General features: G+C 35.4%; 1 protein-coding gene across 2 annotated transcripts in view; it reads left to right on the top strand.

Annotated features, from left to right (window-relative positions):
• LOC122804322 (pleckstrin homology domain-containing family H member 1-like) overlaps nt 1-13,992 on the top strand; it is a 1,703,720-nt gene that overhangs the window by 891,724 nt on the left and 798,004 nt on the right. For both annotated transcript variants that reach the window (XM_044074112.1, XM_044074113.1), the window contains one exon: nt 10,198-10,279. In XM_044074112.1, the coding sequence (XP_043930047.1) occupies nt 10,198-10,279 (82 nt within the window). The remainder of the gene's footprint in view (nt 1-10,197; nt 10,280-13,992) is intronic.

Here is a 13,992-nt window from a genome sequence, read left to right as displayed (position 1 = left end):
TTATTTAGATGTTACTGTATATAAAGACTATTGCAACCAACGTTTCCATTCTAAGTTATATAGGAAAGCCACTTTCTCAAATATGTATTTACATTTTGAGAGCGGACATCCTTTCTATCAGAAGAAAGGAATTGTTAAAGGCCAGTTGATAAGGGCCTCTAGAATGACCAGTGAAGATATGATATTTTTAGATGAGGTTAAATACATTAGTTGTTTGTTCCTGGAAAGAGGCTACCCCAACTCTTTGATACGCGGTTTGGTGAAGGAGGTAACTGATAATAGGGAAATTAAGCTTTTTCCACTTATTGGACTGGGTGAGGGAGTCAATATCCCAGAAAGTGAAAATAGTGCACAGTATAATCAAGCATTTACACATACATTTTCAGCTACATCTGGGCAAGTGGAAGAAATTATTAAAAAATACTGGCCTTTACTTAAAGTTAATAATGAGACGGGGAAATATATCCCTGACCAACCTTCCTTTATTAGGAGAAGAGGAATGAATTTAAAGGACATATTTGATAGGAATGACTTTCAACAGTGTGACAATGTTAGTTCCAAAAGGGGTACCTTTAAATGTGGTGCTTGTCGTCAGTGTGAATTTATTTTACAACAGCAGGATATTCAGATCCCTTCTAGAGGTATTAGGTTCACAGCATCGAAATATTGTAATTGTGGTACAAGAGGAATTGTATATATTGGTATATGTTTAAGCTGTAATAGTTTTTATATAGGGAAAACCACACGTACCCTTAGAAAAAGAATTTATGAACATTTTTATGAAATTAGTAAAGACAAAGAATCAAATGCCTTCTATAAACACTCGTTAGTTTGTAATAATATGAAAATAAAATTTGCTGTGTTAGAACAAGTAGGTAGTGACCCCTGGGGAGGTAGTTGGGAGTCTAGGGTCAAGTTTCGAGAATTATTTTGGCAGTTAAAAACTGATGCCAGTAGACCCCCTGGCTTGAATGATAACATTAGTATAAGCAGCGTATTAAAGTTACGACAGGCTAACTTATGATTTGCTAACTTTCGATGTACTTGAGGTGTTTATAGGCATTTATACACATTTTTTTCTTTTAGGTGATCCAGCATGTCTATCAAGTGTTTATGTTTTAGGAGGATCCTGTGCATGTTTTTTGGGTATTTTTAGGCTGTCTTTTATATTTACCTTGGGTATTAGTAAAGGTACTTAACAGCATTTTATGCATTCATGTTTATTATTACAGTTACTTGTGTTTCAACTGTTTTAATTGGGTATTCACTTGTATTAATATTTATTAATATGTTTTAAAAGATGAAATTAATTTATTTTTTTATAATATCTATTGTTATTACAAGTTCAGAACAACATGTCTATTTTTAACGTTTATTACACTAACTGGTGTGTGTACTGTTGAGCTGACTGTTGACTGTTTTAATATTTCATAGCATGGCTATATATATATACATGTTATAAGGACTGTCATTTTAAGAAACTTCAATTTTCTAAGAAAATTAAGTAATTATTCAATTAATATATTACAGCATAAATATATTTAAGCACCTTAGTTTTACAAGATTATTGTTCTGATGAAGCTTTGTATTTGGCAAAGTGAAAGCACGCTTAACGTTATTGGAAGTGGATTTTGTCTGTTTTTTATTCGTTTGACTATTGCTGGGATTAAATAAAGGTTTTCAGTATCCAGTTGCCTGATTCTGTTCATCACTGCCTTGGTTGTGTTTTTTATTATTTATAAGCATTACTTATACAAAACATTGTGTAGTCTTGCTTTGTTTTGTTCTGCTCTTATTACTCACTAGTGCCAACATCCCACTTAATGGACCGTACTGTCCTTGTTATACTCCCCCACACAAGAACTCAAACCTAAAATGGCTAACAAAAAACATTACATCCCCAAAGTTCCATGTTAACACCACTGTCATGTTAATTGTAAAATGTCTATCTACAAAACAAATATCTATTAAACAAAACCAGATGTATAAAAATCTTATTAAAAAGTAAACTCAGACATCTGTGCACAAATCATTTCTAAAATGCAAGTAAAAAATGGATATGTCCTTCAAGGCACCTGACTTCATTGCTGCATTCTGATTCATTACTGATGAGTCAGAGAGATATATAGTTAAGCAAGAGGTTAAGGTAAAATTATAAAAGTAGCATATATGTTTTGGAAAGACTTCCTATACAGGAAACAGGGTCCATTACAATGAATACATTATGGAGGTGTATATCAAGTGGCACAGCTTTCACGAGCTGTGCCATTTAACATTCATTAGTAAGCATATAGTATTGTAATTTTTTTCATTTTGAATTAACACTTTACAGGTCTTGAGTTTTGTGTGTTTGTGTGTGTTTCTTTGCAGTGAGCTCGGAGATCTGTATTACAGAATATTCATACTGTTAAACAATGTGCATTGCTTATGGTTCTTAGTCAGAGAAAACAATCCATGCTGAGCTGTGTAAAAGTTATATTTCCATTTGTTGCAGCCATTGAAACTGAACTGCTTTTCAGACTGACTTGTGGAGGAAGAGAGGTTGGGCTGCCATCTGTGATACCAATCAACATTAGATTCAACTAGTATCCTAAGGGCTGGAGGGCTAAGCAGACTGGGAATGAGTGAGTGGTTTTCACTGCTCCTTTACTCAGGGTCAAAGATGAGGGTTCTGCTACATCCAGTAAAGTTAGTATTTGCACCTAGATTTATGAATATGAGCCAATCTGGTTTTGCTCACAGCAGTTGACAACATAGCTTCCAACAATGTATATCCTCAATTAGGTTCATTACTATATTCAGCCTAGTGTGTAATATGAATTTCATTACATAATTTGCTATAATCTATTTTGCTAAAATTATACCAGTAATATATAGTAGTTGTGAATCTATTACAATAATTAATGTTGAACCTGATATATAAAATGATCTGAAGAACCCAGTGGAGTCCTAATGTTACATTTTCAATTAAACCTTCATGATTAGTAAGGATAGGGTTCATTAAGCAGCTGAGTGAATCCTTGTTGACATAATAAATCAAGAAATTCTTGCACAACCATGCAGGGTGAATTCCACCGGTTTCATTCAGTAAAACGTAGATTAGAACAGTCATCAAAAATAGTCCTGTGGTGTTGCAAGAATTGACTTATTTTAATAATGAAATCTACATGCCTGATTTTATTTATGGAATGTTCTCAGTAAAAATAAAATAAAATGAGTAGATCAAGAAATAGAATTGCTGTGTCTATCTACTATTAAAGTGTCTAGTATTATTAAGTGAAACAAGTTTAGGTACCCAGGGTTCATGCATCAATTACAGGACACCCCTAACTTATTAATTTTCCCTTCTTCTTCTTCTTCTTTCGGCTTTTCCTGGTTAGGAGTGGTCACAGCAGATCACCTGTCTGCTCATGATTGTCAGTGGAGTTTTACGGTGTCGAGTTGCCAGCCCGGCGCCCAACCTTCCACAGAAGGCACACACACACTCACACCTAGGGCCAATTTAGAGTGTCCAATTCACTTACAACATGTCTTTTGGGATGTGGGAGGAAATCGGAGCACCCAGAGGAAATCCACGCATCCACAGAGAGGACATGCAGACTCCACACAGAAGGCACCCCAGCTGAGGATCGAACTGGAGAACCTCTTGCTGTGAGGTAGCAACACTAACCGTATTCATTTTCCCTTATGCACTCAAATTTATTAAAACATGGAAAGGTTAAGTAAACTTAAATACCAGGATTCAATAATGCCCACAACAGAAAGATTTTTTAAGTTGTGAAATTCTGTTATGTTTGTTATCTTTATTACTCAGACTTCTAACATTACATAAGTAAGCTTTTAAAACTTAATGAGATATTCAGTAGATTCTTGACTGAAATCCAAATGAAGACATCTATAAAAGTAATCAGTTTAGTTTTAATTAACTTAAAATAATAGCTTCCCCGCAATGATGTAAGTGGAAGTCATCAGAAGTAAATAAATTGCTACTCCCATTTATCTTAACCAATTGTTATACATAAATGCATTGGTGCATGCATAGTCATTACAGCCAGCAGAAGGAATTATCTTATTGAAAGTAACTGTCAGATTTATTTGTTTCTAACACTTCTGTCATTTCCAGTATATAATTTTCATATAGGCCAAATGTGAGTACTTTAAATCATTGACACCATAATGTATTATATAATGCTCATATCTGTTACTATTTACTAATCTCCTAATGATTGAAAATTAGTCAGTGTTTTAAACCAGTCAGAGAAGAAGTTTTAATTTTATCCTTGTTTAACTCACTAATTCCCCTCCTTACATGTGTAAAGATGGAGTCAGTTAGCACTAATAACTGATCGACACAATTGCTAAAATTATAGGAGGTGATTTGAATACTAGTAGAATTAAAGTCCTGACTTTCTCCCATGAGTACTTCAGTAATTCCCATATTTCCAAACGAATTGATCTTTTGTTCACTTAATCTGTTGTCATCAGTGACATTGTATGAAGTATTATCATCCATACATCTATCCACAACCCCTTTTCCCATTTTGCACATGAGGTCAAGGTGTCACTTCCGCAGTGACAATTATCTCGAGCCAAGGTTTTACACCACCTGGTGGCTAGCCCTGCCACAGAAGTTCATTTGTACCACTCACTCGCACAGACACTCTCACCTATGGTCAATTTAGTGTGTCCAATCCACCTACTGCATGTCTTTGGAAGTATTATCAGAAGTTATACAATTAGTGTTATATAGAGGGGCATTTTAAGTCTTTTTATTCAAAAGTGGAGAAAGATCATTACCGGTATTATTGTTGCCCATTCTTTTAGTTCCTTTGTTAACAGCTAGTATACTGTTAAAATCAACTTCTGTGGGCTCCAAGGTTGTCTCTAATTGTCCAGAGTTAGGGGCATTGTTCTCATAAGTCTCTCTAGTACAATTCACCTCATTCATACTAGATGAAACTGTAGGATTAGATAGAGAACCCCCACTATCTGAATTGTTATTCACTAATGCCTTTAACCCTCTGTTAGAAATAATAACTTTTGGTTACAAAGCAGGGGGTGTATTGTCATCATGACATTTAGATGAATAAAATGTAAATATTGAGACCCTTCAACTGGGACATGTATCTCACTCTCAAGATTAAAGGGTGTACCTCCTTTATCTGAATTTATTTATTTTTTATTTTATTTTACATTTGTTGACCGGGATAGTCCGACTGGATGCATGTCCATTTTCAGCGGCGGCCCGGAGGGAAAAGCTCCAAGGATTCAATAATGCCCACAACAGAAAGATTTTTTTTAAGTTGTGAAATTCTGTTATGTTTGTTATCCTTATTACTAATCTAAATTTGAATCTAAATGATCAGTGGTAGAAACACTACCTACCCCAAATGTTGTGGGTGTAACTTGTACCATTTAATTTCTTACACGTCTTTATTTCCCTTTTTAAACTATTTATGTTTTTTCATTTCCAACTATGTTAAGTACCTTTGAATTACCTCCACAGCCTTTTTATTAAACTGTGTTTTTTTAACTGTTTTCCCGATTTAAACTCATATTTTTGAACGTGTTAACCACTACTTTTGTCCTTCAGCAAAATACACATTTCCTTTCTGTCGTCTTTCCATAGCTCCATAAAGTTTGAATTTGTGGTAAGAGAGGCATAGCTATTAATTTGCTAACTGCCACCCATTAAATTCGCCTACATTATTGTAGTCAGTTCATCTAATGTAATATATTTGAAGCATTGCTTACGCTCCACTAAATGCTTAACTATTGAATATACACCACAAAACTTAAATTTATACTTAAGTAAATCTTCTAATGTGCAACTATTTAAGTTATCCATCTTGTATTAAGGCTTTTATCTAATTAATAAGAAAGAATTCACCAAATTATGTACATTTCAGTTAATAATTTAAAAGCTTTAAGGCTAATAAATTACTAAACTATATTACTAAATCTTAATACTGAAAATCTGCAAAAACACAGCTTAAAAAACTATAGTTACCTTTTGACTTCCATTTAATTGACAACACTTTAAAACTAATTATTAAAATGGATAGCCTATTTATGGGTCTGTATCATTTCGTAGAAGTGATTATCGATGAAGCGACTAACCATTGAACACCTATTTGTTGAACTTAATCCATCAAACGCTAATTGCGTTGAACATTCAAGTGAATTTCTTCCCAGGTAAAAAAAAACAGTTAGCCAACCTTGCGACTGTCACAAAAACCACATTATTTAGAACCCACCCATGTGGGAGACTGTGTGGCCCACACCCTCCCTAACTAAATAAGCCAACTGCGAGATTGCACTACAGTGGGGAAAGGGGCAAATTCAAGATGATGGCCAACAAGTTTTTTCACCTGCGAAGAAATTCGCTTAAATGTACATTCAATGGAATTAGCATTCAGTGGATTAAGTATGACAAATAGGTGTTCGATGGTTAGCCACTTTGATGAAATCATATGTACCCCTATTTACTAAAAACTACTGCACACAACTAAAAAAGAAATTACAACTAAGACTAAGTACAGTCATTAAACTCCCCTTACTGTCACACCTTTTGCATGTAATATTAGTGACCATTAAATAAAGGTACTATATCTGTAAGTTTGTAGCACATAATAAGGTCTTTTGTTCAAACATGTATTCTTGTCTTCTCACACTCACACAACCATGTAAAGGTATGCAGAGCATAAAGTTAAATAGCAGTAGCTGCAACCCAACAATGACCACTGCTCCATGCAGGGATGTTTAAATTAGTCAGAAATTCTTGTAATCGGCTGCAGGAGTCGTCAGTCTTCACTACCATCAGGAACAAGCAAAATCAAAAGGCTAATCCTTCATCTTTGAAAATACAAATGGGCAACTTTAACTATCTCAGTAAAAACACACTATAGTAAAACTGTTTCGTCTTTTTCTTTTATAGGAAAGAATGCAAATAACAAATAAAGTTGAACAGCAGTAATGGTAAGAAAAAAAAATAAGTCCTGTAAATGTAGGCATTAGTTATTTTAGAGAATTTAATGAGTGAAGACATAGATGAGGTAAGAAATACATTCTGCTAATGTTAAAAACAGTTAATTGCTTTTTTAAATGCTTCACAGTGATGCTGTCAAGGATAAGACCATGAGGGGATCATGTAGATTTGAATTCAGTATTTGTAGTAACCATGTGGTGCTACCCTGATCCTTTGGGAAGCTTAGTAGGGAATACTCCAGGCAGTGTGTGAGGATGGTCTTTCCAGTAGCCTATTTAGCTTCAGGTACTACCTGACATTGTAGCTTTAAGGGGCATTACAGGATATGAGGATATTTAGCTGATACTGCAGGATGTTTGATTCACAAAGAACATTGCGTCTGTCCATATTCCAACATATTTAAGTTTAGTCACTTGTGAAATGATGCAGGGCACCTACAAATAGGATGGTGGGAAATCCATTTTGAAGTACGAGTTAAATGAAAGGAAAAATAACAGACCAAGGATGGAGCCCTGAAATGTATATGTCCATAAGTAATGCATCACAAATCAGGTATAATGAATTTAATGCATGTCAGTGGGAAGTGGCTGTAGAACTAAATGACAGGTCGATGACAGAGGCCATTGAATTTAAGTTAACTTTGTAGATAGTGGTCTGTTGAGTTAAAGTCACACTTTAAATTTGTAAAAGGTGTGCCTGTTAATAGTGCACAGAGTCCGTGCCACTTACAACATTCTTTATTACAATAAGACAGTGAAGAACATTGCCACTTACTGAAGTCTTGTTAGTTGTTTGGAAGACTGCTCTGATGAATCACATATTTCATTAGATAGACTTTCTCTAATAATTTGCTAAGGGGAGAAAGTATGGTGTCTGTTTTGTAGTCAATATAACTGGAAGATTTGTTAATGTTTGTTATGGGAAGTACTTTTAGATGACATTGTGACTGACTGAATAATAGATTATATCGGTAAGAGAAGATGCGGTGTAATCGTCTACCAGTTACAGAAATCTTTTTTGAAGGTTATTGTTTTCAGAAGACTCTGTTAGTGAAGTCCTGAAGTAGCTTCTCAACTTTTGTTAAGACTACTATAAGGGGAAAATTTAGTAAATTCTTATTGGATAGATAATTGAATGTGATTGGTCCTGAGTTGGAGAAATGTTTTGTCATCATGAAGTATTTTAATTGATAGGCTTGCAAAATAAGAGTTGGTGAGGTTGTTTTTTTCCACTTTTAATATTTTTTTATCTTCAAAATGCTTTCTATTGGTTGAAGAAAAGCTTCTGTTTTCGCATTTAGCTTTTTTGGTGAATCTGATTTCAGTTCAGAATTGTCTAAACTTTGCTAAGTACATAGTCTAGCACATGAACAAAGAAAAAATCTACTGGAGAAATTGATTTGTTCAGAAACAATTGTTTGAACTCTTATTGTTTTGACTAAAACTATTGGGTATCGTTGTATGTGGCTTATTCTTTTTTCTTCTTGCTTTTTGTGGTGTGGCTCAACTGAGGGTTGGCTGTGGATTATTCATGGTTATTACATCATCTAGCACATGATAGGTATCTATGCTTTGACATCTGCTTTCCTTTTTTTCTATTGTTGCCCTAGGTTTATTTTTGAACTTAAACTTAGTACTGCTTCTGGCCTTAGGGTGTTGCTAAAAGGGGTTTTACAGCAAGCCCAACTACCTGGTTAAGAAATTTCTAAATAATTTTTGTTTAACTCATTGCATCCGAATGATGCCTCCAGATGCATCTGCAGTTGACTCCTACTGACGCAGATAGGTATCAAATATTGCTCGTTCATATTTGTATCAGTAATTCCAAAACCATGCTATGTACAAGGTTTGAAAAGATTTCATCTTAAAACTTACACAATAGCAAAGTCACCTGCATTAATAGTTGATGTCTGGCTAGTACTGATAAATACATATCAACTGTTGCTTTTGTAATACTAATTTATATAGATATAATTTTCACATTTTCTAAATATCGCAACAACCAAGTAATATAAACAGAACTCCTTAGCATCATATGAAAGCGCTCGGTTAGGTGAATAAAATGTGTGTAACTTGAGTGGTTGCTGAGGTACTGTAAATTGTTTACAAAATATTGCAAACATAATAGTTACTATGTTTACTCTGACTTATAAAATTCAGTTTAATACCTAGAACCTAAAGAATACTACCACTTTAAAAATAATTTTGTGTAGAAGAGTTTGCCATTTATACATCTTTCATAACCTCTACAGTTCCAGAGCTATGAATGTTTGTTTGAAATGTGAGGACATAATTTGATTCTGTCAAAAGGCTTAGGCTCCACCTATTGGAAGTTACAGTGCAAACTTCCTGGGCTCTATTGGAGTGACTGAGTTGGCCTGTAGTCTTTCATATATATTTTATATCTGTTAATTCACATTTTCTTTACAGGAAAACAGCGTTTTGAATAATTAACATCTTTTTTTTTGTAATTCAGAGTAGGCTGTTATAGCACTTGCAGTATGAAATACAGAGGAACCAGTCTGCTGAGGATAACAGCCAAAGTTGTGGCTGTTGCTTGTGTTGAGCCCTAGCTGTTTAGGTTTGAAGGAGGTTTAGCTGTTTCTGAGTGCCCAGTACAGAAGAGTAATGAGCAGTAAACACAATGGGTATTAGAGTATTTTGAGAAGATACAACGTTAAGGCCTGTTTTTGCTTTCCAGAATAGCAGTGCTGCTGTGCAGAGATATCCTGTGTGTAGTCTTTAATGCACTGGATTAGAAAAGGACTTGTTATACCTGGTTTGGTATCTCTAGGAATGCAGCATACAACAGCAATGGCCAAAGTTGAATGGATAGCTGTATGCAGTGTGCTGTTAGAAAATATTTAACTGACATTTGTCATGCAGGCTAGTCTTCTCAAAAATACTTGTAAGTCAGTATTAGTCATAGAACTGGAGTGGACTTATTATGAATCTTTAAATTTAAGAAATTAAGCTCTCACAACAGTCTGCAAATCAGTTTGTAAAACAAAGTGTACACAAGGCTGCATAACATGTGAGATAAATTAAAGCAAACTGTCAACTGTTTAAAATGTTAAACTCATTATTGGTGAATTTAGATTTATGTGAAGTCATCTGCCACTAAAATGTAAAGGATTCCTTTATTGCAGTGTACATGTTGATTTTTATTTTAAGATATTTTCACTAGTTCTGAAATATGTTCCTTTTCAGCTAGAAATGGAGAACTTTCAGCTAAAACTTCACAACCACAAGCAGATGGAGCAAATTCAGTCTCTCCTGAAACAGTTTCAAGGTAATGAGTTTTGCCTTCGTTGGGATGTTTTTGAAAGGTCATAGAAGTAATACATTTCAGTGGAGTTTTTCCTTTCCATTTTATTCATGAGATTGAAAGTTTCACTTAGCAGTTTATTGGTATACCCAGATATGTTGCGGAATGCAGCCCTTGTTCTCATGTCTGCAGCTTGTGAACCAAAGGTGTCTCACACAGGTGAGGACAACACAGGTTTGTTTATAGGACACTTAAAAGAAAAGTATATGAGCTTCTCATTTTTAAGTAAAGCAAACACCAGGGTTAGACAAAAGAATGTGCTGTAGTCACTATGCATCTGAGTTAATGCTTAAAGACGTGTCACATCAGGGATTTTGCTTTGCCAAACAGATGTGATAGTTCATACACTCTTTGTCCATTTCATTTTCTCTGACCATAATCTGTAAAAATGTGTTTCATTATAGCAATAACCCACGCCCGGGTGTGGATAATGCTGGATTTACTCACGGTTGGTGTGGTTTGGTCATGTGGGCGAAGCCCGAGTGGCCAAACAAAGCCAACCGTGGGTAAATCCAGCATTACCCACACCCAGGCGTGGGTTATTATATTAATGACATTATTTAAGAAAAAAAAAATTAGTTTTCTTAAATAATGGCATTGTATAATGCCTCCTTGCTGCCCTTCCGCAGCTGTCTGGTGTTCTGCGGCAGTTCTGATGTACATCAGAGCTGTGGGCAAAAGCAACGGAGAAAGCAAGATCTCTGTTGCTTTTTACAACCTGTCTCGCTATGTTAAACGAATTTAACATAGCAAGACAGTTTTAAAAAAAGCAGCGGAGAATCTCCGTTTCTTTTTTTAAAGCGGTCTTGCTAGGTTAAACCCATTTGACATAGCGAGACAGTTTTGAAAAAAGCAACGGAGAAAGCAAGATCTCCGTTGCTTTTTAAAGTGTCTCACCATGTTAAATGGGTTTAACATAGCGAGACAGCTTTAAAAAAAGCTGTCTCGCTATGTTAAACTCATTTAACATAGCGAGACAGGTTGTAAAAAGCAACGGAGATCTTGCGTTCTCCGTTGCTGTAAAAAAAAAAAAAAAAGAGTTATACTAATGGAAAAAGTCCGGGCGACCGAACCTTTTTCCATTACTATAACTCTGATTTACAACGTGCACACTGACCAATCAGCATGCACGTTTTGGAATATTAATGGGGGGTCATTGTATAATATAGTTTTTATTCCCAATGAAAACATTTATACCTCTTTGCTGTTCCTTTAGTACCAGATTACTCGTCACAGTGAAGCTGTAAGGTATTCCTTCACAGTGTTTAAATTGTATCTCTGTTCTTTCCATGCCTTTTTGTTTTGGGATTAATTCAGTGTCTAGTTGTAGTCCTGATGCAGAAATGTAGCTATCTGTTCTGGTGCTCAGTGCCATTAACCTGATCTAATACTCCTCTCAACTTAAAAAAAAACAAAAAAACAAAAAAAAAGAAATAAGCTCCTCTCTGCCCTTTACAAGGAAAAAAAAACACATCTCTCCTTTTAAATTACTATAGCACACTGCTTGCTATTTTTGTAGAAAACAGGTTGTATAGTTTATTCCACAAGAACAGTGCTAAAGAGCTTCATTTCTGACAGTAAATGCAATTTCAGCAATTAGAAATGAATGTTGGTAATTCACTGAAGACCAATTGGCATCTGACAATCACACCCTAAGATGGCTGCCTCCTTTGCTCCACCCTAGCTACACCTCTGCCTGATGTCCATTTTTATTTGCATGCTTTAGTTTCTCTGTTTACTCAGTTTCTTTCCTGTGACATATCCACAAGATGTTGTATTGGTAGGTTACAATCACTAATTCACATACACCACCAAGGCATTCCGGATAGCATAAGTACAAGTCCTTTAGAAAAGCAACTAATCTCATGTCTTGTGGCGTTGCCAGTACATCATAACACATGTTTAAGTTTGTACCCATTAGATATGTTAGGCAGATTCACTTTCTAGGAGGTAGTAATCTCTTGTTAACACATTAGCATAGAAATGGTAGTAGCTTATACCCCAATTTAGTTAGTGTGACTGTGAGGTCAGTCTTTCATGATGCTATGGCAGGAGTTTTCAGCTCCAAGAATATTTTCAACAGCCCATCCTTAATAGCAAAATAACATGCAAAAACTGCATACTTTTTGCATTAAAACCTGTATTATTTGTGTGCTGTCAAGTGATTACACCCATCTCCAACAGTTTACTTGCATTTGCTTCAGGAAGTGTAACAATATGCATTAAATAAATGATACTGTATCATTATATTAATGTTTATGTGGACAAGTTGAATTGGATGGCTAACGCATTTTAATATTTTCTGCTAAGTATGTCCACTCATGTTACAGTGAACTAGGGATAGGAATAAATAGATAAAAATAAAATAAGTAAAATGAAGGGAAAACAAATCTCATGGTTGCTCCCTCTGTTTTGTTTTGACATGAAGTACCTTCATACATCTGAAAAGCCTTTCTATTAAACTCATTCAGATCCAAATTACTCTGGACCCACAGTTGGCCTAAACTTTTTCCATCAACCACCATTAACAAGTTAAGTACAAGCCCACAGCTTAAAACATAATTAAAAAGTCATATACAGTTAGACTATTACTTAACTTTACTGTAGTGGAAAGATCTTTCTCCAAAATCACACTTGACAGGTGGAAATGCCTTCCACAAGATGTCCAAAGCACAAATGACTACCTTTATTTAGAAAATTTCTCAAGCACCATCTACAGGACACATGTTAATGTACCTTTTTCCTCAGCCTGGTTAAACTTTTCTAGCTTGGATTTATATTCTGTGTGGCCAGTGTCAATCTTTATAAACTGTTTCTTGCTTTACTCGTCCCGGTTAAGAAACTGTGTATGTTTGATGTAAAATATAATTAATTCAGTATGATATACAACTCCTGTACTTTTTATGGGTGTGTTGATTTGCATCTGTTTTGGTGTTTAGCCTGTGAATCATTTCACTTTTGCTATGACTACTTCTGTCCTTTGTGTATTCATGGTATTTGTTCTGCTGTAACCATTTGTTTAACATTGTCTGATTATACCTGTTTAAACCTGTACTTGTTTGTTGATTGGCACAATATCTGAAAAGGATCCACATCATCGCCCTGTGTAACAAATGCAGATAAATAAAGAAGTAATTAAGTAAATAAGTAAGTAATTGAGCAAGCATAAATGTTCTGGGCATTTACCGGATACTCCCCATAGTCATGAGTGAGTTGCCTGTCTCATACCATGGGAGGACTTAATCTGAAAATGTTAACATGGCATCATCACTTAGGTTCATAGGTTCATAGGTTTATACTAGGCTATCTGCCCTAAGGCATTTATAAGCCTAGCCCAAAGTTATGTGGCTTACGCCACCCCTTATGTTAGAAATAATGTGCCCATTAGTTTGTTGTGCCTCTGTCCAGCAGTGACACAGAGATGATTCCCGGGGTAAACCTACGATCTCCCATCCACCGGTCAAGATTTCTCTTGAACAGAGCCAGCGAGGTGCTCTGCCTCACATGGACCGGGATTTTATTCCACAGCATGGGGAGTCTCTGGGTGATAAATCTATCCCTCCAGCACGTCCTATTTATATCCGTGCTAAGGTTTAAGTCACTTGCTCTAGTGGTTCTGGTGGATTTGGATTTTTGAGGTGGAGCATGTCCATTAATTCGGGTTGGTCATGGCCTTG

Source organism: Protopterus annectens, chromosome 6.part0 (genome assembly GCF_019279795.1).
Source record: "Protopterus annectens isolate FY-2018-M chromosome 6.part0, PAN1.0, whole genome shotgun sequence".
Classification (NCBI taxonomy): domain Eukaryota; kingdom Metazoa; phylum Chordata; order Ceratodontiformes; family Protopteridae; genus Protopterus; species Protopterus annectens.
Note: the sequence above shows the minus strand (reverse complement) of the source record. Positions and strands in the feature narration are given on the sequence as shown.